The sequence below is a fragment of the Rhinatrema bivittatum genome, chromosome 3 (genome assembly GCF_901001135.1).
Source record: "Rhinatrema bivittatum chromosome 3, aRhiBiv1.1, whole genome shotgun sequence".
Taxonomy (NCBI): domain Eukaryota; kingdom Metazoa; phylum Chordata; class Amphibia; order Gymnophiona; family Rhinatrematidae; genus Rhinatrema; species Rhinatrema bivittatum.
The window spans coordinates 36,588,813-36,614,792 of NC_042617.1; the positions used below are offsets into that span (position 1 = coordinate 36,588,813).

The following is a 25,980-nucleotide window of genomic DNA, read 5'->3' on the forward strand; positions in this document are numbered from 1 at the left end:
CCATCCTTCTCATCCCTAGTCTCTCTCCAATCCTTTCTCCTTCTCAACCCATTCCCAGTCCTCCTCCTCTCCCCATCCCAGAGATCTCCTTCCTGTGCTGATACATTAGACCCCCTTTTCCTTACCCAGTATAAAGAAAATAGACATAAGCAAGGTTGAAAAACAATTTTGTTTTTATAATGTAATATAAAAGATGGAAATATTTGCCAATGCACTTCCAAATTTTCAAATTCTTTCTGCAGAATCTAAACCTGAGCTGTGGGGGCAATGCCTTAAACCTTCGGCTCCCTGGTGTCCGACCTCCTGGATGTGGGGGGGGGGGGGGGGGAGACACTGCACCAGCAGTGCTTAGGGGCGGTAAAAACCTAAATCTGCCACGGACTCAGGGCTGGATTTGAGATTTTGTCGCCCATAGGCAGAGTGCAGTAGCAGTGCCCCTTTTGAAGCTGGGCTAGCACATGACCCTAAAGACACAGAGGCAGGCTCCTCTTTGATCTGCGTATTTGGCACCTTAGGCAGTTGCCTATGTCGAAATCCGGGCCAGCACGGACTACTACAGAAGAATCGTTCCTTTTTGGGAAACTGGGCTCAGATGGCACAATGTTATTTTCAAAAGTAAGGAAGGTATTTTGAGGAGAAGTATACAGTTCTCCTTTACTAGTTGCAATGATGCATTACAGAATTATGGAAATTAATCTTGTAAGAGCTGTGCACCCTGGCATTGTAGAAGGGTCCCTGGGCTGGGGCTTCCGCTCTGCGGGTTGGCTGCGGATGCTGCAGAGGCAGTGTTTGCAGCACTCAGGGTATAGAGAGCCATGGTCCTTGTTTAAGGGAGACCCCTGTTGGCTGGATTCTGGGCCCCCGGCCCACGAGCATCACTGCAATGAGCAGACCATGCACGTCGGCAGGGATATAAAACAGGGAAAAATCCCTGGGTAGTTGTGAATGAAAGACTCATGGTGCCAGATCCCAGCCCTGGTTCCGATGGAGCTGGAATTACAAAAGAGCAAGAGGAAACTGCCAGGTCAAAAAAGAATTTATTATGAATTATGAAGCAGTGCTACACACTTGCCTGGAGCTACAACTACCAAGAAGTCAGCAAGTCCATTCTTAACATTTTTAAAGTTGCAACAGAGCTGAGTTTATGGTAAGAGCTGAATGAGGGAAATTTTCAGATATTCATATGCGAGTTGCTCTCAGGCCACATCAGTCCTCCTAACACAGCTGCGGACGTTCTCGCAAAAAACAAGAAACATTTCAATGCCAATCTGCTCTTTACAAAGAGGGTTCGTGGTGATTGCTATGATAAGTGATGTAAACCAGCCTTCAGGGGTGAGATTTCAGTTTGTTAAAGTGAGAGGAGACTTCATTTGAAAATCCCAAATATCCGGGTTAAACTGGGCGCAGTGACCCAATGCCTGCCGCCCTTCACTAGCCGTTGGGTTCACTTACTGAACACTTGCACTTTTTGTGTTACTGCCTATGCGTAGCAGGGAGGCCTTTGTTTTACTGCTAAACACTTTAGGCTACGAACATTTCCAGCCGAAGGAACAGTTGGATTCAATCACCTTGTTTTGAGCTCTTTTAATTTCAAATATGGCAGATGATTTGGTCAGACTCACTTTTACAGAAAGCGCACCCTTTCCATTCAGGATGCCACAGTTGTAAGTTTAACTAGCAAAGCTACACCATTTGGCTTTTTATAAGACGGGTTTCTTTCCTATGTCAAAGTACTCTGCATGTGCTTCTAACTACAAATCCGTGCTATTGCACAAATGAGTAGAACAGAAACAGACACTAATCTGATACTGAACTGAAGGAAGCCACTATTAATATATTTGGGAAATCTATGCTTTATAGATTCAACTGACACAAAATTAATAAGAATATTGTTTCATATATATTTTTGGTTTTTGTTAACCTTTATTTTCATAAAATTAGCAACTCTGCAACTGCTACCATTCATCTGATATGGCTCATGCCTTTAAAGACTATCAGATCAACAATACCCGCAAGAGTTTATTAAGGGAATTTAGACTCTTTCCAAAAAGATTATTATAGTTCTGATAGCCTACAGCCTCTTCAGCCCCCTGTGCCAGCTATTGGCTATGCTGGGAATCTGCTACAGTCACCCCCCAAGAAGAGACTACTGTCTTTTTTTGTTACTGACGTTCATAAACCACTTTCTCGTTCTAGCAAATTAGCTCCTCTGTTCTTCAGAGAGCACAGCATGCAAGATGGACTCAAAGTAAAGCTGGCTGTGTCTGCTGGAAAACCGAGATCTCTTTCTTAATCCACTGCTATTGCAAGAATTTCCTGCGGGACCTTCGACTTCCTCCCAGCGTGATCCCCTTTCTGCATACAGTCCTAACAAAGGAGATTCTTCCTCTGAATCAGTTCTCCTCGCCTCTTCATCTTCCTTAATTTTCTTACGGTGGAATTCTTCAGCCAGCAATAGTGGCGGCCCTTGCAGTTTGCATAACTACGTGGCATCGTCAAATGAATCCACATCCCTTCTTAACAGTCCATTTCCTGCACATCCCAAACAATGTTTGGTAAGCAGCATGGTGTACTGACGCTATGACGTGATTTCCTCTTCTCTCTTCCCTTTCCTAGCTCGTCTTACATTTCACAGGCTCTTATGCTTTCTCTTGTCATTTAATCTGCCCAGTTGTTTCCAACAGCTTCTATAACACACTTAACACAGTATTTCGACACAGCTAGCTATAAGGCAATTAATGTTGAAATGCCAGCAGTGAACATATATCACTAGAGTACAGCATCAGACGCTCTTTGCAGACAGAAATAACTTTTCAGATCAAAAAGTTATTGTCTGCGATTAGTTTGCTGACATACACTGAGTAGCAGCTGCTCCCTCCCGGATGGGTCTCTAACGTTCTGATGGGCTTTGTCTGCAGACCTCTGTGCTCTGAAATTCTCGACAATAGTGACGAGCAAGAGGTCAGCCTGAATGAACAGGAAAAAAATAGGTAAGAAATCTCTTCTTGTACATAAGAACATGCCATACTGGGTCAGACCAAGGGTCCATCAAGCCCAGCATCCTGTTTCCCACGGTGGCCAATCCAGGTTACAAGTACCTGACAAGTCCCAAAACATTAAGAAGATCCCATGTTACTGATGCCAGTAATAGCAGTGGCTATTCTCTAAGACATCTTGATTAATAGCAGTTAATGGACTTCTCTTCCATGAACTTATCCAAATCTTTTTTAAACCCAGCTACATAACTGCACTAACCACATCCTCTGGCAACAAATTGTTTAAATTGTTAAAATTGTCTAGAAATAGGTATATAATAGAAGTAAACAGCCGGTAATGCTTTTTTAACTCGGATTGTAAGCATTATCAGTAATTCAGGCACAATATATTACTTCTCCAAAGAGCTTATAATCTAAGTCGTACTTGAGGCAGTGGGAATCAAAGTGACTTGCCCAAGGTCATAAGGCGTGCGAGCTTGGGAAATGAGTGCTCAACTCATTGATTTAACCACTACACGCTTCTTTTGGTGGGCAATACTGAAATGAAGGGTTAAGAAAAAGATTGGTTATCTTCCCTCAGATTGTCATTCTGTAGCTTCCTAATCACAGTCAGGCCGATTCAGAAAAACGCGTGGGAGAGCTGGCGAGTGCCCGCTCTCCCGGCGCGCGCACAGGCCACTCTCCTGGACGCGCGTTTCAGGAGGGTGGCCTATGCAAATTACGGCCTGCGGTAAAAGGAGGCGCTAGGGACACTAGCGCGTCCCTAGCGCCTCCTTTTTGACAGGAGCGGCAGCTGTCAGCAGGTTTGACAGCCGATGCTCAATTTTGCCGGCGTTGGTTCTCAAACTCGCTGACTGCCACGGGTTCAGAAAACAGACGCCGGCATAATTGAGCGTCCCTCTTCCGAACCGTGGGCCAATTTTAAATTTTATTTTAAATTTTTACTTTTTTTTTTTTTAAACTTTTGGGGCCTCCAACTTAATATGGCTATGATATTAATTCGGAGGGTGTACAGAAAAGCAGTTTTTTCTGCTTTTCTGTACACTTCCCCGGCGCCGGCAGGCGTTAATTTCTGTATCACGTGGGAATAACTAATAGGGCCTGCAACATGCATTTGCATGTTGCAGGCCCTATTAGTTTCGGGGGGGGTTGGACGCGTGTTTTCGACGGGCTATTACCCCTTACTGTATAAGGGGTAAAGCTAGCGCGCCGAAAACGCGCGTCCAAACCTGGGCTAACAGTGCGCTCCACTGGCCTGTTTATCTTTCATGGATTAGCAAATATGTGGTTTTGCAACTTTCATCCCTTTTTTTTTTTTTGTCTCAACCATTTTATTTCCGCTACAAATATATTTCAGTCCGAATCCATGGAGCTGCAGAGCTAACAGACTGGCTCTGGAGGAAAAATAAACCAACCGGCGACAACTTGCTTGCTTTTCCATCATTCTGTGCCATTTTTATGCTTGCTGCAAAACCTCAAGAAATGAGTTCTTTTAACCTTATTTACCAAGTATGACCCACATGTATGTGTCAATATCATGGCACTGACAGAAAGTTATAAATGTTCTACAGAACACATCCTGTTCAAGCCTAGAGCACGATTAGTTCAAGAAGTCCTTCGCGTGGAATGGCACAGGACATGCGAGCTCTGAAAAGCAGACTGCATACTCAGCGGCATTCAGGAAAGCAGAATGGCTGCTGCTTCAGCGAGGGAAGTGCTGCACCCTTACCTTCTGGGTAACTTGAAAGGTCTTGCTGGTCTGAAAAAAAACAAAAACAAAAGAAAAATATACGCAGAGTCAATAGAGATATAGGAAGCATATCTTCAAATGCACAAAGTATATCTTTCCATGCAGATCTCTCTGTGTGGATAAACAGATGAGTAGGTTAAGAGAGAAAATGGACAATAAAAAGTTTCTTGTGAAATCTTCCAATCAAAATTCACTGGTCCTTTGAAGCAGTGGTATTAGCTTACATCTTCAAAATATCAACTTATGTCACTTGAAAAAAAAATAATACAAATACTTATTTATGGCTCCAACTCCTATTTTTAAACATCTCATTCTTTAAGCCCCTCCTCAGTTTTTGTACAATATTCATAACTTTAAATATAGTGATGTGATCAGGATCTGCCCACAGCAGTAACTTCATGTCCTTACACTCAGAAAATAAAAGCATGCACACAAAGATGTCGGAGGCCCATCCTCGCTCCCCTTTCCCTCACCTTCTGCAATGCAGTGCCCCGCACCCTACTTGATGTCTGCCTTCACCAGCACAAGCAGAGTTCCACACTGCGTCTAACCCAGGCCATTAATAAATTCCAGTTTCGGTTTTGCTTTCACCTTCTTGTGGTGAGGTTATTCCGTGTAGCCATCCAGCAGCGGATTTATACTTCCGGCTGCCCTTACGTAAGTGGCCAGCCGGCGGTCCTCCGCCTCCCCACCCGCACACAAGATGGCACTGCAGCTGATAGTATGATACAAACGACTCGCACAACAGGGCGGGCGCCCTACTGAGGCAGATGCCCATGGGCACTTCCCTACTCTACTTATTAGTAGATCTGCCCCCTGCATCCACCACCATAACAGCAGGAGCGAGCACCTAAAAGGAGCTTTCGCCTAATGACATAGATTTCAGGTGGTAACACTGGTACGAGAATCTTATACAATACCACACAGAATTTATTCACTTTGCAGACTATTTTCCCTCAGCAGACTGCTATAGTCACTTGTTTCCAAGGTTTCAAACTTTTCTATGTTGATTACTACGGCAAAGCAATTAGTGTCTCCACTACCCTCTCCTCTGTATTTGATCTTCATGTGCACTTCCTGCAGCTCTGTATAGTGTGACAGCTACGAATACAGCAAAACTGAAATAGCTGCAATACCAGCAATTTCCTTGCTCTTAAATATTACAATATATATATTTTTGACAAGTGAAGCACCATAAAATTATCAAACTATCTGAGAGACCTAAAATAGAGGGCTATGAAGAACCTAGGAGTAACCACTGATAACGAGCTAAACTTCAAACATCACATCTCCACAATGATCAAAGACGGATTCTTTAAACTGCAAACCCTAAAAAAAACTCAAACCCCTTCTTCATGCCCAAGACTACCGAACCGTCCTCCAAACAATACTCTTCTCCAAACTCAACTACTGCAATACTCTACTCCTTGGCCTCCCCGAAGCCACCATCAGACCACTACAAGTACTACAAAACGCCGCTGCTAGATCCATCACTAACATTAAAAAATACAACCACATCACCCCCACCCGCAAAGAACTACAGTGGCTACCCATCAGCCAAAGAATCCAATATAAAACCCTAACCCTCAACCATACAAAAATGAACAATAAGATGGACTGGTTAAACTCTGCCATATTCCCATAGAAACCTTAGATCCATGGACTCCGGGCTCCTCACCGTCCCCAACTCCAAAATAGCGCACCTCACCTCTACCCGAAAATGAGCCATATCAGTAGCCGGACCCACCCCTGCTCAGAAATCAATCTTCCCCAGTCCTCCACCAACCACCCCTGAGGTTCCCCTTGTAAAGTAACTGTACATATTTAATCCTCTGTGCCACCCCACCTCTCTATCTATCCTCTCCAAATCACACGTTAAATGTTATTTCTCAAAGTTCCCATGTAAATTAACCGTTCAAAGTTGCTATGTAATTTTATCTTTCTAAATTATTATTTTTTGTTACAGTGCAGCTCCTGGCAGAATGGAGAGAAGGAGAGAGAGTTAAGGAAGGGAAAAGGAGAGAAACAAACGAGGAACAGCAGAGAGGATGGGAGGGAGGGCGAGGGGTAGAGATTGGTGCACGCCACCCATTTTGTGGTTTGCTGAGCCAGCAGCTCCCACTATTTATTGCACAGTCTGCACCCTTCCTACCTGATTTCTCTTTTATTGTCACTGTCTTACCTTAAACTGGCAGGAGTTGCAGACTTGGTAGCATCTGTTTATAATTTTAAAGAGTTTGTGGAGCGCAGAACGATCAGTCAACCCCCCCCCTTTCAATCTGCAGATTTTCAAATCACAAATTAAATTTAATTACATTGCTCTGAAAATCAAATTGAGCTCGGGGGGGGGGGGGGGGGGAAATAAGTTTACAATGTGAGGCTTCCGCTTAAATCTCCACATTTATTTTCATTTTCTATTCAGTTACATGTAACCCGATGTGATCTCTCGATCGAATGTCGGTATATAAAAACAAATAAATAAATAAAAATAAACAAACTGGCACTCAGACGGCTGCTTTACAGCAGGAAGAAGATGGGGGTCTAATCAGGAAAACCTCAGTTTTTGCCAACCCAGTCACAAATGAGAAGGAGCAGAACTTGGGGCAGAGTCCAACTGGGTCGAGGAAAGCACGCTGGTTCCCTTCTGCTCTTTTGGGCTTCCAGATCACTTGGAATGCACCTGTAAGCCTTCACTCGCAACAATCAGGGCTTTTCTTCCCTATTTCTTCCCTTCTTCTCTCGATGTAGCTCAGGCATCACAGCAGTAAGCCTTGACCCTGGGCCACAGATCATGGCTGCTTCCAGAACACGCTCCGCAGGTACCCCAAGAGTCTGGGCTCCAAGTGATGGGTTATAAACACTACCTCTGCAGCATCCCCAGCCGGCCCGAGGCTCAGAGGATTGACCCCCCCCCCCCCCTTAAATATTTCCATGAAAGCAGAATGGTGCAAGTTTTCTTCAGAATACCAGGATTCTTCCAAACTTAAGAGGTAAAGGGCATCATGCTGTGAACACCTCTACAGTATCAGGTTACATTTGTAAAGTAAAAAAACAATGATATTTAGCTCCACTTCTTATAATTCAGATCTGTGACAATTTCATATTGTGGACAACAGTTTGGAATGGACAGGATTTTACAGAGGTCATAGGGTCACTGGCCTAGCTCATGTGATAATCTGTATATCTGCTATAATAATTTCAGTGGATGCAAAAAAGGTCTACTAATGTATAAAAATATTTATGATCAGATACCAAAGCCTAGCAAACTGCCCAACATTCACTGCCAATTTGCCTTCAGCTCTGTCAGTTACTCACTGTTTCAGTACTGCTGGCAGATACCTTATTTACCTTACAGTCAGTTAACTAGAGGAATCATAAAAACACAAAATAAAAGACGACATTGTCTCTAAAAGTTAATTAACCTTTTCCCCCATCTCACAAATAACGTTTACATTACTTAATGCCCTTCATTTGAAAGCCAAGATGAAGTCAAGGCTAATCAGAAAATAAGGAAGGCCATCCTGAGACCGACCAAAGTCCATCGAGTCCAGCATCCTGAATCCGCCAGTGGCCAGACTAGGTCACAAGTACCCAGCAGATCCCAAAAAGTAGATCTATTTTTTGGTTACTCGCTCCAAGGGATAGAGATGGCTTTCTCTAGCCTACTTAGCTAATAATCGGGCCGATACATTAAAATCGCAGGAGAGCGGGCGAGCCCACTGTACTGTATCGGCCTGAATGTTATTTATTTATTTAGGGCTTTTTTATACCGACATTCATGATACCAATCATATCATATTAGTCACCTTGACCACATTCTCTGGCAATAGATTCCACAGATTGACTGTGTGCTGAATGAAAAAGTGCCTTTGTTTTCAAATTTGCTACTCGTTAGTTTCAAGGAGTACCCCCTTGTTTTAGTGTTATTTGAAAGGGTATATACTCATCCTGTATTTACCTGTTCTACCCCATTTCTGATTTTATAAACTTCAATTCAGGGCCAGCCTTAGGGAAAGTGGCGTCCTGGGCAAAAATCAGTTGCGTGCTCCAGACCAGCATAACGGCTAATGCCGGTGGTGCCCAGGGCATCACTCAGCTCATGGCACCCTGAGTGACTGCCTAGCACGCCCTGCACCATGACTGGCTCTGTTTCTATCATGTCCCCTTCTCAGCAGTTTCTTTTCCAAGTTGAAGGACCCTTTCCTATGTGGCCTCTCTTTATAAGAGCACCAATGTAATGCTCCAGACCTCCCCCCCCAACAGTGCCCTCTGGCCAAAGGCTCCTCCGACGATGCTCCTTGCAATGTGCAACATCCAGTGGGGCTCTGACTAGGACCTCCTGTGGTTCTGGCCGATGTCATCAGTGCCTGGAGATATAAGGAAGCTCACAGTGCAACAGGTCCTTCTGGGGTTCCTCTGCCAAGGTGTTGTCACTCCTGATCCTGCTCGCCTGTCAACTTGTTTACCTGTTCCTGTTTCTGCACCAGTCCTTGTCGTTTACCTGCCTTGCACTGCTCCTGTCTCCTTGCCTATCCTGGTTCTTGCTGGCCATGCTTTTGCTTCCCCTTTGGACTGACTTCTTGTTGCTGACCCGGCCTGGCTCTTTGACCTTGCTGCGACCTTAGCTTGCCCTCCTCTTCTATTCCTAAACTCCGTCAGCCCTGACTTTAGCCTGCTTTTCTCTCTGCCTGGACCCTACACTTGTCCTGTCTGCAGCCTGCTACATGTCAGACACCACCTGTCGGGGCCTAGTCTGTGCTCGCATGAACAGTCCAAGGGCTCACCTTCTAAAAGTGTGACAGCTGTTCTGTCCCCTTTCTCATTTGCGTCACCCTACTCTGCACCTTTTCTAGTTCTCTTATGTCCTTTTTTTGAAATGGGTTGACCAGAACTGCATACAATACTCAAGTTGCGGTCACGCCATGGATCAATACAGTGGCAACAGTATAGAGGGATTTAAAATAGGTTTGAACAAGTTTCTGGAGGACAGGTTCATTATCAATCATTAGCCAGGAGATGTGGGGGATCGCTGCCCCTTACTTCTGGGAGTCTGCAACAAGGGACTGATCTCCCCGTTTGGATCTGCTGGATACTTCCAACTGATTTGGACTGGATGGACCATTGGTCTGACTCAACATGGCATTTACTATGTTCTTATATCACAGATTTCTGTTTGCCAAAGGGAGCATCATGGTGGAATGATGATTAATTTATCTCACAACAGACTACTTTAACATGAAGTCAAAATGAAGGACACATCATTACGTTTCAGGAAAGTACCCAGTGAAATGAATCACTCCATAAAAATCAAATGATGAGGTAGCAAATCATTTTCATGTCATGGTGGCCTAGTTTATCCAACATTATGCTTCTGCGACTCTCAGCTACTGTAGCGACCACTAAGGAAAAGGAAGCAGTGTTTCATGTTCACACATCACGGACAATAGCCAGAAGCAAACAATCTAGGGCCAGAATCCTTTTTTCTCCTCCTTTAGATGATGTGGGAAGGAGAAAGCAGCTTTGTTTTTCTTGGCTGCTCCGGGGCAGTCGGGATTAGCAGAACCATACTTTGACTAATGCACTGAACAAACATGATGTCAGGGTCATTGTGGGAAATATTAATGGGAAACGACAGATTTTGTTTTAAAGACGTATTAACATTGTGAAGCTAAAAAAAAAATTCTGGAAATACAATCCAGAAATAATTTGGCTAAAGTAACTCCCTACTCATGAAACGAAACAGCAGTCAGGCTCATTGCTGGCTTTGATACCTAAAAACAGGTGTAAACAGACTACTGAAGAACTGGTGGATAGACGACAGCGAAAAAGGCCAACTTGTTAAAACATCCCAAGGGCTCTGCTCATCAGACCCTGCTTTCAGGGAGAGAATCTCATTTATGAGATGCTCTCAAGAATGTAATTATCTTGCAGAATTCATTACAAGGCTGTTGCACTATTGAGGGCACCTTTTTCATTACTGTCAGATGTATGCACATTATTACTTTCCATCTAAAAACAAAAAAAGCATTGAAAACAGCTGCAATTCCACTAGACAAATCCGAGGAAAGTACTTCTAAATGTGTGTCGGTGAGACAGCGCCTCCCAGGAGGCAGAAAGAGTATCAGAATTCAAGAACACCCGGGACAAGCTCAGAGGTTCTTAGATGCAAAAAAGCAAAGGGGAAGCCGGAGATCAAATAAGTACGGCAACAGGCAGGGAAAATCGGCCTTGCAGGCTTTTACGCTTGCTGCCATATTCCATGTTTCCATGAGCATAAGGTACTGCTGGACATGGAGCGCTTGGTTTGCTTTCGGCGTCCACATAGCTTTTGCCAGAACCACGAATTTAGGAAATAAGTGAAGTAAACTGACCTATTTCTTCCTCAGCTCCTGACTGATTATTTTAACCAGCGAAACAAGACACTGGATGATTTCTTCCATTGGTAAATACCATTTTTAAAAATTCCCTTACTTATTGATAATATGTCATTTCAAAGTGTAGAAGAACAACGTTAAATCAAGATTCCCTCCTTTTCTTTACCCTAAAATTGACAGTAAAGCTTATGAAAAATCGACAGTTCTGAAAAAAAAACAAACATCAAAGCAGTGACGCAAGCACAGTCACTGCCTAATTTACTAGTGCAGCCAGCGGGACCGGTTTTAAGATTATGTTGCCCATAGGCAGCGTGCCACACTGTGGCACAAAATCCTGAGGGAGCAACGACAGCAGAAGATTTTGCTGGTGGCTGAAAAGGATTGGTGAGTGTTGCTTTACTGGAAAATTTTGGGAACTTGAAATTTGTGGGAGAGTGAGATTGTGGCATTAACGAATCTTTAGTTTGGGAGCTTCCATTATTTTATTTATTTATTTAAACCCTTTTATATACCGACATCCGTTTGCACATCGCATCGGTTTACAAGGAAAGGTAAGGAAAGGTAAGGTATTTTCTAAGTGTGCCTTTCTTTCCCCTCCCACCCACTCCTAAACAGAATCTTTGACTTACAGGTGCTTATCCCATTTCAGAGGGAAAGAGACATTTTCACAGCAAAAAATCAATCAGTGATTTATCTAAAACAGATTAATTGTCCCACTGCAGGCCTTTGCTAAATTAACATTAAATACATCACATTAAATTAAAGCTTTGGTTTACACATCCCTACTCCCTGAGCAATCTAAATTAACTAGGAACAAACAATATTAAGATGCAGACAGCAGTCCAGCAACGAGATGGGGACCTTCCAGTCTTTTGCACCAAGTGCCTCATGTATGATTATCTACCAATTGATGAAAGGTTGAATGTGTGCGCCCGGTGCAAAGAGCTCCTGGTTCTGAAATAACAAGTCTGATCTCTGGAGGCTAGAATGGCAGATCTAGAGGAGGTGAGGCAGACAGAAGTATATAGAGGAGACTTTCAGAGCTATAGTAGCCAAGTCCCTACTCCAGTCTGGCAGCCCCTATGCTGCTTTGGAGGAGCAAGGTCACCTGGACAGAGAGCAAGAACTCGGTGTAGCAAGAAGTGATCTTGTAGCTGGGATGTGCGCTCCACATGATGCATTACCCTCACACACTGAGGATGGGTCTCCAAGGGCTTTTGTCCAGAAGGGAAGAGTTAGGTCAGCCATCATAGTTAGCAATTCGATCACTAGGAATATAGATAGCTAGGTGGCTGGTAGACATGAGGACTTCTTGGTAATTTGCCTGCCTGGTGTGAAGTTTGTGGACCTCACACATCACTTATATAGGACTAGCCGTTAAGCCCGTAACAACGGGCTACATTAAAAAAAATTTTCGGTTCGTTTTTGGACACTGCACCCGTCTACACTTCTTTTCCCTCACTCCCCCTTCCACTCGCTCATTCACTTCAGTCACTCAAACTCCCTTCCCTCACTCTCACCTCCCCCCTCATTCTCCCTCCCCTCACTCTCACCTCCCCCCTCATTCTCCCTCCCCCTCACTCTCACCTCCCCCCTCATTCTCCCTCCCCCTCACCTCCCCCCTCATTCTCCCTCCCACCTCCCCCCCTCATTCTCCCTCCCACTCCCTCCCCTCCCTCTCTCCCCCCCTCATTCTCCCTCCCCTTCCTTCAGTCACTCCCCACCCTCTCTCAATCCCATCCCTCAGTCTCATTCCCTCCCTCTCTCAATCCCCTCCCAGCTCACCCATACCCCTTTCCCTCTCCCTCTTGTGCTCTTCAGCGCGGCCCGCTCATGGAGACGGGAGATCTCAGGGGATCCCTCCCTGGCACGCACCTCAACTGCTCCTTCCTGCTGCTGCATTTCCTCCCGATATCGTCGCCGCTCCTCCGAGCGCCATCTTAGCTCCACTCTGACCCGACGTGCTCTCTACTGCGCATTTGCGGCCCGTCGGTCAAGCTTCATTTATCCAGTAGATTTTAGACAGTGCTGAGTAAGAGCCAGCTGCCGAGGTTAAGTGGGCACCATCAACATAGGAAGGTGTGGGAGGGAGGTTCTGGAAGCCAAATTTACACTTTTAGGTAGAAAGTTGAAATCCAGAACGTCAAGGGTAGCATTCTCTGAAATTCTCTCTGTTCCACATGCAGGACCCCAGAGGCAGGCAGAGCTCCAGACTCCCAATATGTGGATATTGCAGGATAGAGGGCTTTAGTTTTGTTAGGAACTGGGCAGCATTTTGCGGAAGGGGGAACCTATTCTGAAAGAAAAGGCTCTGCCTTAATTGGAGTGGAACCAGCCTGCTGGCAAGAACCTTTAAAAAGGAGATAGAACAGCTTTTTAAATTAGAACATGGGAGGAAAGGTAATATACGCTCAGAAGGGCATGATTTGGAGGGAGGTATCTTCTAAGGATAGTTAGGGCATCCCGAAAGAAAGGTTCCAATAAAAGCATATGTAACCCATTTGGCCTGTAAGTAAAGAACAGATTGCGTTAAAAGATTCCAAATTATACCTGTCAACTGCTAAGACAGTCAAATATACATATAAAATACATACCTTGAAATGTCTGCATGCTAATGCCAGAAGCTTCCAAACAGGCTGATACAGTACAGTGCGCTCCGACGGAGCGCACTGTTAACCTGCCCTTGGACGCGCGTTTTCCCTTACCCCTTATTCAGTAAGGGGAGGAAAACGCGCGTCCAACCCGCGGCACCTAATAGCGCCCTCAACATGCAAATGCATGTTGATGGCGCTATTAAGTATGCCCACACGATACAGTAAATAAAATGTGCAGCCAAACTGCACATAGAAATTAGTGCCTACCCAAAGGTAGGTGCTAGTTTCTGCCGGCACCGGAAAAGTGAACAGAAAAGCAGTAAAAACTGCTTTTCTGTGCACCCTCCGACTTAATATCATGGCAATATTAAGTCGGAGGTCCCGAAAAGTAAAAAAAAGTTAATAAAAAAAAAAAAAAAAAAAAATTTAAAATGGGCTGGCGGCTGTTGGGCCGAAAACCAGATGCTCAATTTTGCTGGCGTCCGGTTTCCGAGCCCGTCGCTGTCAGCGAGTGTCGGCTGTCAAACCCGCTGACAGCCGCCGCTCCGGGCTAAAAGGAGGCGCTAGGGATGCGCTAGTGTCCCTAGCGCCTCCTTTTGCCTGTTTCTACCGCACCACCTAATTTAAATACTGAATCGCGCACACCAGCAAGTGGCCGGTGCGCACGCCGGGAGAGCGGGCATTCGTCCGCTCTCCCGCGAACTTTACTGAATCGGCCTGAAAGTAAGATGGGTGAGTTAGAATGCATAGCACTGAATGAAGAGGTAGATATAATTAGTATCTCAGAGACCTGGTAGAAGAAGGATAACCAATGGGACAGTGCTATACCAGGGTATAAACAACGGCGGATTCCAGAGGAAGACTGGCCCGGGTATTCGCCGCCCAGGCCTGCCCAGGACACATCACGTGGTCTGATGAGCGTGGCTCTGTCACGGCCGCGCACGGCAGACCACGAGACTGGAGCGACCGGCCCACCGGGGGATGTCCGATCCCCCGATAGGCCAATCCGCCCCTGGGTATAAATTATACCGCAACGATAGGGTTACTCCTGGGGGAATTCTGCGCACAAAAGCTTAAAATTCTGCAAACTTTATATTGGTCAAAACCACACAATATACATGACAAGTCTTTAATTAATTTAAAATGTAATACAGAAAAAAGTTATTACTTAAAGATGCAGAGTTTTTAATATTTTGAGCAGAATTTCCCTAGAAGTTCACTGTAAGAGTGTCCCTTCCACCCTCTCTTCCTACTCCCCGGCCAGTCTCCTTTCAGTTTGCCCTTTCAGGCCCCAACTCCTCCACCAGCCACTATCTCTCCCCTCCCCCTCTATGCTTGACCCCTTCCACTCTATCTCCACTCCCAGATTTTGATCCCTCTCTCAGTACTGCCCCCTCACACATGCTCCCTCACACACACACAGGCTCCCTTACTCTCTCGCACACACACACACATCCCTTCATACAGGCTCCCTTTCTCTCTTGCACACACACCACATAGGCGTCTTTTCTCTCTCACACATACCCCTCACACAGGCTATGTCTCACAAACCCCAGCACACTGGCTCCCTCTCTTGCTCACCCACCCTATACATAGGCTCCCTCTCTCTCTCTCACACTCACATACACTCTCTCTCTCTTCACACAGGTTCTCTTTCTTATACATACACACATCCTCACACAGTCTCCCTCTCTCACAAACAAGCACCCTCACATACATACAATCCCTTTTTCACACACACTATCTCCCAATCTCTCACACATATACACACTCCTTCACAATCTCCTCACATAGGCTCCCTCTCTCTGGCATTCACACCCACACTCTCTCTCTCACCCCGGAGGCTCGCTGTCTTACACACATACACAGACTCACTCTCACTGGGTCCTGCCAACTTAGAAGTCCAGGCCAGATGTCTTCCATGCTTTAGAAAAGGCAGAAGGCAGGCCAAATGAGTTCCAGAATGGTTAAGAGAGAGGTGAAAGAGGCTATTTTAGCCAAAAGAGCTTCTTGAAAAAATGGGAAAAAGGATACAACTGAAGAAAATAGGAAAAAGCATAAGCATTGGCAAGTTAGATGTAAAACATTGATAAAGAAGGCAAAAAAAGAATTTAAAAAGAAGTTGGACATACAGGCAAAAACTCATAATAAAACCTTTTTTTAATATATCCACTGCAAGAAGCCTGTGAGGGAGGCAGTTGGACCGTTAGATGATTGAGGGGTTAATGGGGCACTTAGAGAAGAGAAGGCCATAGTGTAAAGACTAAATGAATTTTTTGCTTTCGTGTTTATTAAAGAGGATGTTGGGGAGATACCCCTGCTAGACTCAATGTTTAATGGTGATAATCTGGAAGAACTGAAAGAACCCACAGTGAACCTGGATGATGTAATAGGGCAGACTGACAAAATAAAGAGAAGCTAATCGCCTAGACCAGATACTTTACACCCCAGAGTTCTGAAAGAACTAAAAAATGAAACTGTAGATCTATTACTAATAATTTGCAACATATCACTAAAATCTCCTATTGTACCTGAAGATTGGAGGGTAGCAAAGGTGAAGCTGTTCTTTAAAAAGGGCTCCAAGTTGATGGGGAAAATATAGACCAGTGAGCCTGAATTCAGTGCTAGGAAAAATCATAGAAATTGTTGTAAAGAATAAAATCCCAGAACATATAGAAAGGCATGGTTTAATGTTACACAGCGAGCATGGATTTACCCAAGGCAAGTCTTGCCTCAATCAATCTGCCACATATTTTGAAAGGGTTAATAAATATGTGAATAATTGTGATCTAGTGGATATAGTGTATTTGGATTTTCAGAAGGTGTTTGACAAAATTCCAAATGAGAGACTTCTCATAAAAATATAAAGTCATGGGGATAGAAGGCAATGTCCTATTATGGATGGCAAACTGGTTAAAAGACAGGAAACAGAGAGTAGGATTAATGGTCAGTTTTCTCAGTGGAAAAGGGTAAACAGTGGAGTGCCTCAGGGACCACTGCTTTTTAATATATTAATAAATGTTCTGGAAACAGGAACGATGAATGAGGTGATCATATTTGCAGATGTTACAAAATTATTCCGAGTATTAAAACCACAAGCAGATTGTGAGAAATTGCAGGAAGACTTTGCGAGACTGGGTATCCGAATGGTAGATGAAATTTAATGTGGACAAGTGCAAAGTGATGCACAGAGGGAAAAGTAGCCCACACTACAGTTACAAAATGGTAGGTTCCATATTAGGAGTTACAACCCTGGAAAAGAGATCTGGGCTTCTTCGTGAAGAATGCTTTGAAACCGCAAGTCCCGACGTCGATGTTTCGAAGGAATTCTTCATCAGGAGACCTGCACCAAAGACTTTGATGAAGAATTCCTTCGAAACATCGATGTCAGGACTTGCAGTTTTGTAAAAGCTTCTTACATGTCGAGAGACCCAGTCTCCGGGAGAAGTTAAGTGTCACTACGAATGACAACGGGGGCGCCTATTTTAAAATATTTTGAACATTTTCTTGACACGTAAATGCACTTGTTTCATCAGGTTTTGTTAAAAAGAAAAAGCCTGGCCCATGATGACATGGGGGCGGTGTTCTTCATTATAAAAATTCTTTTGGTGAAGCTCCAGGTTTGATGCCTTCAAAAATTTAAAAGCGCTTTCTGTTATAATTAGTTATTGTGTCCCCACATTAATGTTATTGTTTATTATAATTAATATGTGGTGTTTTGGCTCCTGATTACTTTAACACTACATAGAGGTAGGACATAAAAAATTAGCATGCAGATTTTGTGTATGGAAATATTGTAAGGTCAGTGGGCCACACAGTAAATCCAAATCTTCAACTAAGAAAACATTTTGGGTTCAAGTCACCGCTACTTCTTAGAGGAATGTAACCAATCTTAGGGTCCAAAATACATATATATATATTTTTTTAATTATTCTAGTTACCAATTAAACAGCAATATATTACATGCTTAACAGCCATAGCAATGGGAGCAAATGTTGATCTTAGTTATTCTGAAAGTAGAAGTAAGATTGCGATAAAGATGCCTCTTGGGAAGGCTATAAATCCTTGTAGGAATTCCACATAAATTGACACGTCAAACAGATGTTCCATGGCCCCCCCCGGCTTGAGCTGAGGTAGGGGCGCTGAGTGCTACAGCTGCTCCTTTTATGCAATTGCCACATTTTGCACCGGGGAGCACCAAATAAAAAAAAACAAACCCGCACCTACAAAAATAGTCCTCGGATATATTTTAATGGGCCTCTAAAAGATTACACAGTATGGAGAACGTGTTCCCAGCTGCTATTAAACCTAGCAAACCTTTGGAACCTAAGCACTTCTGAGAAATCCATGGAATTCTACCCAGATCATCAATGATGGATTATTAATGCCGGAGAGATAACACCAATAATCTACTGAAGAAAACGGAGGACTTTTTAAACAATATAGACAGCAGCTCCAATGTTCAGATGATAGAAAGACCTCATAACCGGTTAGGAGAAATTCCAAGTTAATAGCCCTAGGCTTCATGAACTATTGCATTTGTTTTTCCTTTCTATAAAAATCCTTTACAAAACACTAAAGAGGCCATTTTTAAAGGGATTCTCCACTAGCAAACAGGTGTTTGCTCACAAGAAAGCCCCTTTTAATGCTGCCCTCCCCACTACCTCGAGGGACAGGGCTGGAGTCAACCCATCAAAGTATGTGGGCAAAATGTATTTCAACTCCTCCTGGAAGAGAATTTGCACCTGCAAACTCTGCAGCTACCTAGCTACCCTTTAGGATCCTGCCAGGTACTGGAGAGCTTGATTGATCACTATTGGAAACAAAATACTGGGTTCGATGGAGCTTTGGTCTGACCCAATATGGCAAATCTTATGTTCTTATGTAACAGTCATTTTAAGATTTTATTAGATGGTAATTTTCAGCTTCCTTGTGGAGCTCACAGGACTGCAGGTTCTTTGTACTGTGTCCTGAGGGCTTGCAAGTTTATTTTCAAAGGAAAACACCCTATGCAGTTTTCCTTTGAAATTTGTTTTGCATAGCAGGGATCCAGAGGTATGTAAATAGCTGCAGAGCTATCTATATTACTGTTGTATTTGGCATGTATTTATCTTTGAAGGTTATTTGATCAAGTTTGTTTTTATTGTGCACTGCTTGGATGATTTTATTTTACCAGTGGTAGATTACCTTTAAATAAATAAATGCACAATTTTGTAGCTTCAGCTTCTGAAGAACAGCCATAAAACTGTGTAGAGATACCAGAGCGTACCATCAATTAAACCGCTCCCAGTTCTCCTCTTCGTCGCAGCTGTAAGAATGGCAGAAAGGATTGGAGCAATGATGCTGAAAGAGAGAGAAACCGCAGCCGCTGTCTCATCATCATAACCGTTACTGTGGACCCTTCCCCCAGCACGTCTCTCAACGGCTGCACACACGGAAGAAGCTAAGTCTGGCTGCTAATCCATCTTTCACAGATCATGCGCTCACGTGTTTACATTTTTTGTCAGCTTTTTAACCAAGAATAACTATTCGCTTTCACAACGACTAACACAAACTGCATCGTCTTTTATCCTGCAGACAGCAGTCGGCCAGCTAAGTGCCAATCATTTTCCGTACCGGGAGCACGCAAAGGCATTGGAAGGTACCTTTCATTTTTCACTTCCTGCATCACTTGAAAAATTAATCATTGGAGAACCTGAGGAGTGTGTGCTAACATTAAGGGTCAATGATGTTTCCCTTTCAAACTCATTGCCTGGGTTCATTATCTAAACGGGCAATTAAGGGCAGCAGGCACAGTTCCAACGCTGCCAAGCCCAGGCCTTCCCTCTGCACCCAGTCATTTAAATCTTTTCAGTTTATTAAAGTCCAGTTCCTTGTTTTGGATATCTAACATGTTTTTTTGAATACAAAAAAAAAACCAAACAAAAAAACCAACTTTCACGGAACATTTGTATAAAATAAAAGTTTTCAATTCAAAACAAAAATTATACAGTGGCTTGGAATACATTCATAATGAAAATAATCAACCATGGTATATTACATTTGCCAGTTGCAGGAGGATCCCGCGTCCGCAAGCTCGCCCCCCAGGTGCTGACAAGGCCTCCAACGTGGCCGGGAAGCTGCTAGTTTCCTCTTACGCAGCAGTAATGCCGCCCTGACACCACCATCCCATGGGTCTCCTTAGGCATGCACCCGGCCACTTAAAGGCTTCGCAGTTGGGTATAAGTCAGGCCGCACCCCTAGCATCGCCTCAGCAACAGGTCTCCTGCATCAGCAGAGTGTGTCGCTCTCAAGTTCCCAGTTCCTGTTCTTCCTGCCTTGCCTTCTCCTTCTCTCGTCCAGTACCTTCGTCCATTCCAGACTGATCTCCCGGTATCAACCTCTTGCTTGGACCTGACCACGTTCACCGTCGCCTGCCCCACAACCTTTGGCCTGTCTCCGTATCTCCAGTTTGCCGCCTGTCTTTACCCCGGCATGCCCTTGAACTCTTGCTCTCTCTCCACTAACCAAGGGACCCGTCTAAGTACTGCCAACCACCAGAACCCAAGGGCTCAACCTGTGGGGGAGGCAGCTGGTATAGATGAAGCCCCAGACTGTCCTGCTACAGGGCGCGTTTGCCAGCTGACAGCATAGGCCTCATAGGTTCGCCTAAGAGGCTGCGTCAACTATGCCGCTGCACAAAGTGCTCACTCCCAGCCCATTCATTACATTTGCACAGTGAACATAAGACATGCCATACTGGGTCAGACCAAGGGTCCATAAAGCCCAGCATCCTGTGTCCAACAGTGGCCAATCCAAGTCATGAGGCCCTGGCAAGTAGCCAAACATTAAATAGATCCCAAGCTACTATTCCTTATTGATTAATAGCAGTTTATGGACTTCTCCTCTAGGAACGTATCCAAACCTTTCTTAAACCCAGTTACGCTAACTGCCATAATCACATCCTCTGGCAATTAATTCCAGAGCTTAACTATGCATTGAGTGAAAAATAATTTTCTCCGATTTGTTTTAAATGAGCTACTTGCTAACTTCATGGAGTGCCCCCTAGTCCTTTCATTATCCGAGAGAGTAAATAACCGATTAACATTAACCTGTTCAAAACCTTTCATGATTTTGTAGACCACTTTCCACTGTGAAAACAAACCATTTAATCCTACTCTGTTTCCTTTCTTTTAACCACAAAAGGACATCGCCTCCTACCCCATGACGTTTTAGTTTTCTTAGAAGCCTCTCATATGGGACTTTGTCGAACGCCTTCTGAAAATCCAAATACACCACATCTACTGGTTCCCCTTTGTCCACACGTTTATTCACCCCTTCAAAAAAATGTAGATTTGTGAGGCAAGACTTCCCTTGGGTAAATGCATGCTGTCTGTACAGGTCCCATCAAATCATGTCTATCTAAATGTTTTGTGATTTTATTTTTTATAACAGTTTCCATGATTTTTCCTGGCACTGAAGTCAGGCTCACCAGTCAATAGTGCTTTTATTCACAGCTCTGTACAATTAATTTTATTAAGGGAGACATTATGTTCCTAGTATTTACCATTTCTAATGTGCTTCTTGACATATGCAGCATTGCACATGGAGTCCCTAGCCCATGGAGCTTACAATCTAGTCAAGACCAAACACACCGGACAAACATGAGTCTAAGGGAAGTCTATTTATTTAGGGAAGAGCTCAGGATTTCAAAGCAGCTTCAAAAAAGGTGAAATTTTGGACTGGATTTGAAGATGGTCAGAGAGAGAGCAAGATGTACAAACAGACTATGCCAGGCATACGACACAATGAGGTGGAAAGTGCAGAGTCGGGAGATGGCAGTGAAGAAAGGCAAAGATACGATGTGTCTTATGAAAGGAGCTCATAGAAGCGGAGACTCAGAGCTCACAAAAAAATAAAAAAGTAAAAGAGTGTAGGGAGAGAGAACAGGTAGGCAAAGAGGAGCTGCAGAGCGAATGCATTCATAGGAGAGTGAGGGACGCTTGAACTGTATGAGAAAGTGAGCACCCAATCTGAGCTCCAAATTTAAAACCTTTGGCCAAACACCTTGCACAGAGAACAGAGTCAGTGATGCGCTGGAGAGAAGGAGAGAGAGTTAAGGAAGGGAAAAGGAGAGAAACAAACGAGGAACAGCAGAGAGGATGGGGAGGGAGGGAGAGGGGGAGAGATCGGTGCACTCCAGCCATTTTGTGGTTTGCACAGTCTCACCCTTCCTACCTGATTTCTCTTTTATTGTCACTGTCTTGCCTTAAACTGGCAGGAGTTGCAGACGTGGTGAGCTGTACAGTCATAGCGGACATCTGTTTATAATTTTAAAGAGTTTGTGGAGCGCAGAACAATCAGTCAACTCCCCCTCTTTCAATCTGCAGATCTTCAAATCACAAATTAAATTTAATTACATTGCTCTGAAAATTTAATTGAGCTCTGGGGGAAAAAATAAGTTTACAATGTGATGCTTCCGCTTAAATCTCCACATTTATTTTCATTTTCTTCAATGGGGCAGCAAGAAAGCTATGTAAATTCAATCAACAGGAACGGCTCGTTCTGCTGCGCCGCAAAGTCTCTGTATTGCCTCAGATTAAATATCTTAGATGCTTCAGCAGGTAAATGCCAGCCACTCCCATTCTAACAACCCTACCTGTGACCCTTTAAACCTCCAGAAATCAGGGGTAAAACTTTTTTTTTTTTTAAAGTAAATTTAAAAATAAGAACAGTTTGCTCTCCCCTTCTCCCACCTTTTTTTCTTCCCTCCAAGCCTCTCTCTCTCTCTCACGTCTTCCCGTCTCCTGCAGACCAGCGGTAGCTCCCATCTCTGGGTCACCATCGTCGTCCCTCCCAGGCCCAGCTGTTGCTGTTCTTCCCAGCAGCAGGTGCCAGGCACTGAATTTTAGATGCCAGGGCAACCTAGTGGCCATTTTTTTTCCAGCCCTGCAGAAACATATAGCATGCAGTATGCAGGATGGTAAATTATCACTGCCTTTGCTCAAATGTCAGAAGTAGAAATAAACTTAATAAGAAGCTTTTCAAAGCTATCTTTGTGACAAAAGTAATTTTCCTTTCTTTTTTCCTCTGTAAATTGGTAACTGAGTGATGCTGATGATTAAGTCCTCTAGTTTGGGGAGGTTAAAGGTCACACCTGTTATCGTTAAATTTTTTTGCTTCAAAAAGCTTGCATAAAAAATTGTGTATGAAAGGAATTCCAGCAGTGTAACCAATACCTTGCAGCTGTTATTATGATGACTTCATTATAACGGTCAATAAGGAATGTTATCCCCTGAAAATATCTACCGAAAATTCTTTAGTTATGCTCCTGGATAAAGAAATGCATAGCAAAGCTGACCTTTTCTGCTTAATCAATGCAAAAGTTGCCTTTCCTTGCTCTTAAAGCATTTTATATGCCTTTTAAGTGTATTTGCATTAAGCCAACTTTGAAGATTCAATAAATACAAAAACCATACCCATTAATTTTCTTGTAAGTGGACCTATAATTTTGGTATTAACACCTTCCTGCATGCACTCTCTCAGATGAACATATATTAGTCACACCATTAGACTCAGTAACAAGTACATCAAACTTCAGATTTCTGAAAGATCAAATGATCTGCATTACAGAGATTAAAAGTTACATTCATTTATAGCTGATGAAGGCTGATAAAACAATTCCACTGCTCCTTCTTAGGATTTTGTCTATTTTGAACTGAAGGAATTTCTAAAGTATCTTTGGTTCCTTGGCTTTAACCACAGTACATCTGCTGTCACTTTAGATTCACTGTGCAGCTTTCCTCATGATAGGACACAATGTTACATACAAACGTAGTTAAATTTCTTCCATCCTATCAAAACAAAAATTGATATTTATCCTCATTTCCCCCCTTTTATACATATTCCTAGCTATATCCAGAGAGCGTTCACTAACTCTGCAGCCTGAAATGACCAGCATAAAAAATGTCTTTTTAGTACAAATACTTTAGCTCACATGAGAGGCTTAAAGAGGTCCTTCGTCAGCTAGGTGACAACCACATTGAGGTCCCACGACACAGCAGGTGTCTTGATGGTTAGTTTCAATTGAAGCAAGCTCTGCATAAATGTGACAGCTAAAGGCTGTGAGAGTTCACCTCAGTGTAACTGTCACCTAACAGAATCGATTTTAATGTCCAGCTCCGAAAGATGGAGACCGTACTCAAGCAGTTTTTGTATGGAGCAAGAGAAGGGTCTAAAGCCTTGCCCCTACACCTGATGGTGAACCTCCTCCATTTAAACTCATAAGATCTTCTGATGGCCTCCATCTTAGGAGCCGGAAGGACCTGAGATACCGCATCAGAGAAACTAAAGGAATGAATCAACTGCCTTTCAACATCCAGGCTGAGAAGGCCTAGAGAATAAATGTAGTAACATTCTTTGGTTCCGTGCGATAAAGTCTGGTGATTCACCCAACCTGATTTGTTTCCTAATGGATTACTCCTGAAGAAGCAGAAACCAAATCTGTCTCAGCCAGGAAGGAGCTATGACAATCGTACTTCCCTGGTCTCTCCTGAACATTAAGGTTCTTCATACAAGGGGTACTGGAGAATACATATACTGAAGATCTGTACCATAGTGAAGGAAAAAGCCATCTAATGCTAACTTGCTCCTGGAGCAGAATATTTGGATCTTCCTGCTCAGCAAAAGTTGTGAGAAGATCTAGCTCAGATGTGGCCCCACTCCAGAAAAACTGTGTGCGCTGTATCCTGATCCAGCAACCGCTCATGGAGATCTGGCGCCAACAGTTTATCTGCTAGGATAATTCTCTTTTCCTGCCAGGTGCATGGATTTCAGTATCATTCCAAGAGAGATGGGACACAGGAGGAATTATCCTGTTTCGCTTTGTCTGTTCAGGTAGAAATGGAGTGGAGGAGCAGCAGGCTGTGAACCAAGGAAGCCAGAGTTCAAATCCTACTGCTGCTTCTTCTGATCTTGGGCAAGCCACTTCACCCTCTATTGCTTCAGGTACAAACTCACCCCTAGAACCACTAAGCCGCAAAGGTTTATTGCGGGAGGGGTCCTACTATCACAGGGGAGGGGAGTCGCTGTGATAGTAAGCTTCCTTCCCTGAAAAAATGTGCAGCTCTATGGCGCATTCTTTTTTTTTTTTGTGTGTGTGTAATTATTTTTATTGGCACAACTACTACAGAATATAACAAATAAACAAATATAACATGGTCTATTTTCCACAGTTTCCAAACATAACTTCAAGATAATATTCCCAAGATATATGAATCCTCATATCTGGCATCCCTTCCCTCTCAAGCCTAAACCCCCTATCCCACAAATCACAATCATGTTACCAGCCTCCATATTATCCTTATACACAATAAAGAAAACATAATACTTCTATACATGACAGAAAGCATCAGTATCTCACACACAACGGAACAGAAGCTGTAGGACCCATGAACCCAAGAGAACTATATATGGCATTTAAGACTAAGATTAGGAATCCCTGTCCTTGAATTTCGTTTGGATACTCTCTGGGAATATCGCCAAGAATGGACCCCATAGTTTAAAGAAAATATTGTTTTGAGACTGCAGCATATGGGATTTGTGATCCAACATTAGCAAGCCTACCATCTCTGAGTGCCAGAATGCCATCATTGAAGGGTCCACGGAAATCCACTTCAACAGCAAGCATTTCTTAGTGACTGAAAACCCTTATTAATCAATTGTGAACCCCTTGGCGCACCACACTCCTCCATAATTCAGACCCCTAGAAGGCACACTGAGGCTTGACACAGAAGAGTGATCGACAATATGTCATTTAGTTTGGATAGTATGTCTTTCCAAAAGGTAGCTACGATGGGGCATTTCCACAGACAATGTAAAGTGTAGCATTTCAAACAATTAGCCATTTCAGCTATACCCATCTGGAAGGCTTGGATGGGCGAAACCACTATCTGTATAAAATATGTAGATGTTAAACTCTCAGAGCGGCAGAGAAAATAGCCTTATATGTAGTAAGAGAACCTAACATCTCTGGAGCCAACAAGAGCACTCCTAGGTCAGCCTTTCATTTACCTGCCAAAGTTGCCATGATGGTATGTTTGGCATGCTTTTGCAGATAACCATACATATGGGAAAGTTTATACCTTTAAGTATGGCAGATACACAACAAGTTTTGAAAAGCACTCAAGGTAAACAATACCCCTTCCTGAGGCAAGATAGAGTTTACATAACTCCATAACTGCTTGTATGCTAAAAAGTCTTGCTGCTTAAAGCCAAGTGCTTGCTGA

The 25,980-nt window shown here is 43.6% G+C and overlaps 1 protein-coding gene across 10 annotated transcripts in view; it reads right to left on the bottom strand.

Annotated features, from left to right (window-relative positions):
* Window positions 1-25,980, bottom strand: part of DISP1 (dispatched RND transporter family member 1) — a 429,672-nt gene that overhangs the window by 44,032 nt on the left and 359,660 nt on the right. For 9 of the 10 annotated variants that reach the window (XM_029593118.1, XM_029593122.1, XM_029593125.1 and 6 more), the window contains one exon: window positions 4,726-4,755. The exons of the other annotated variant lie outside the window; for it this stretch is intronic. In XM_029593118.1, coding sequence (XP_029448978.1) covers window positions 4,726-4,755 — 30 coding nt within the window. The remainder of the gene's footprint in view (window positions 1-4,725; window positions 4,756-25,980) is intronic. 10 annotated transcript variants of the gene reach the window in all.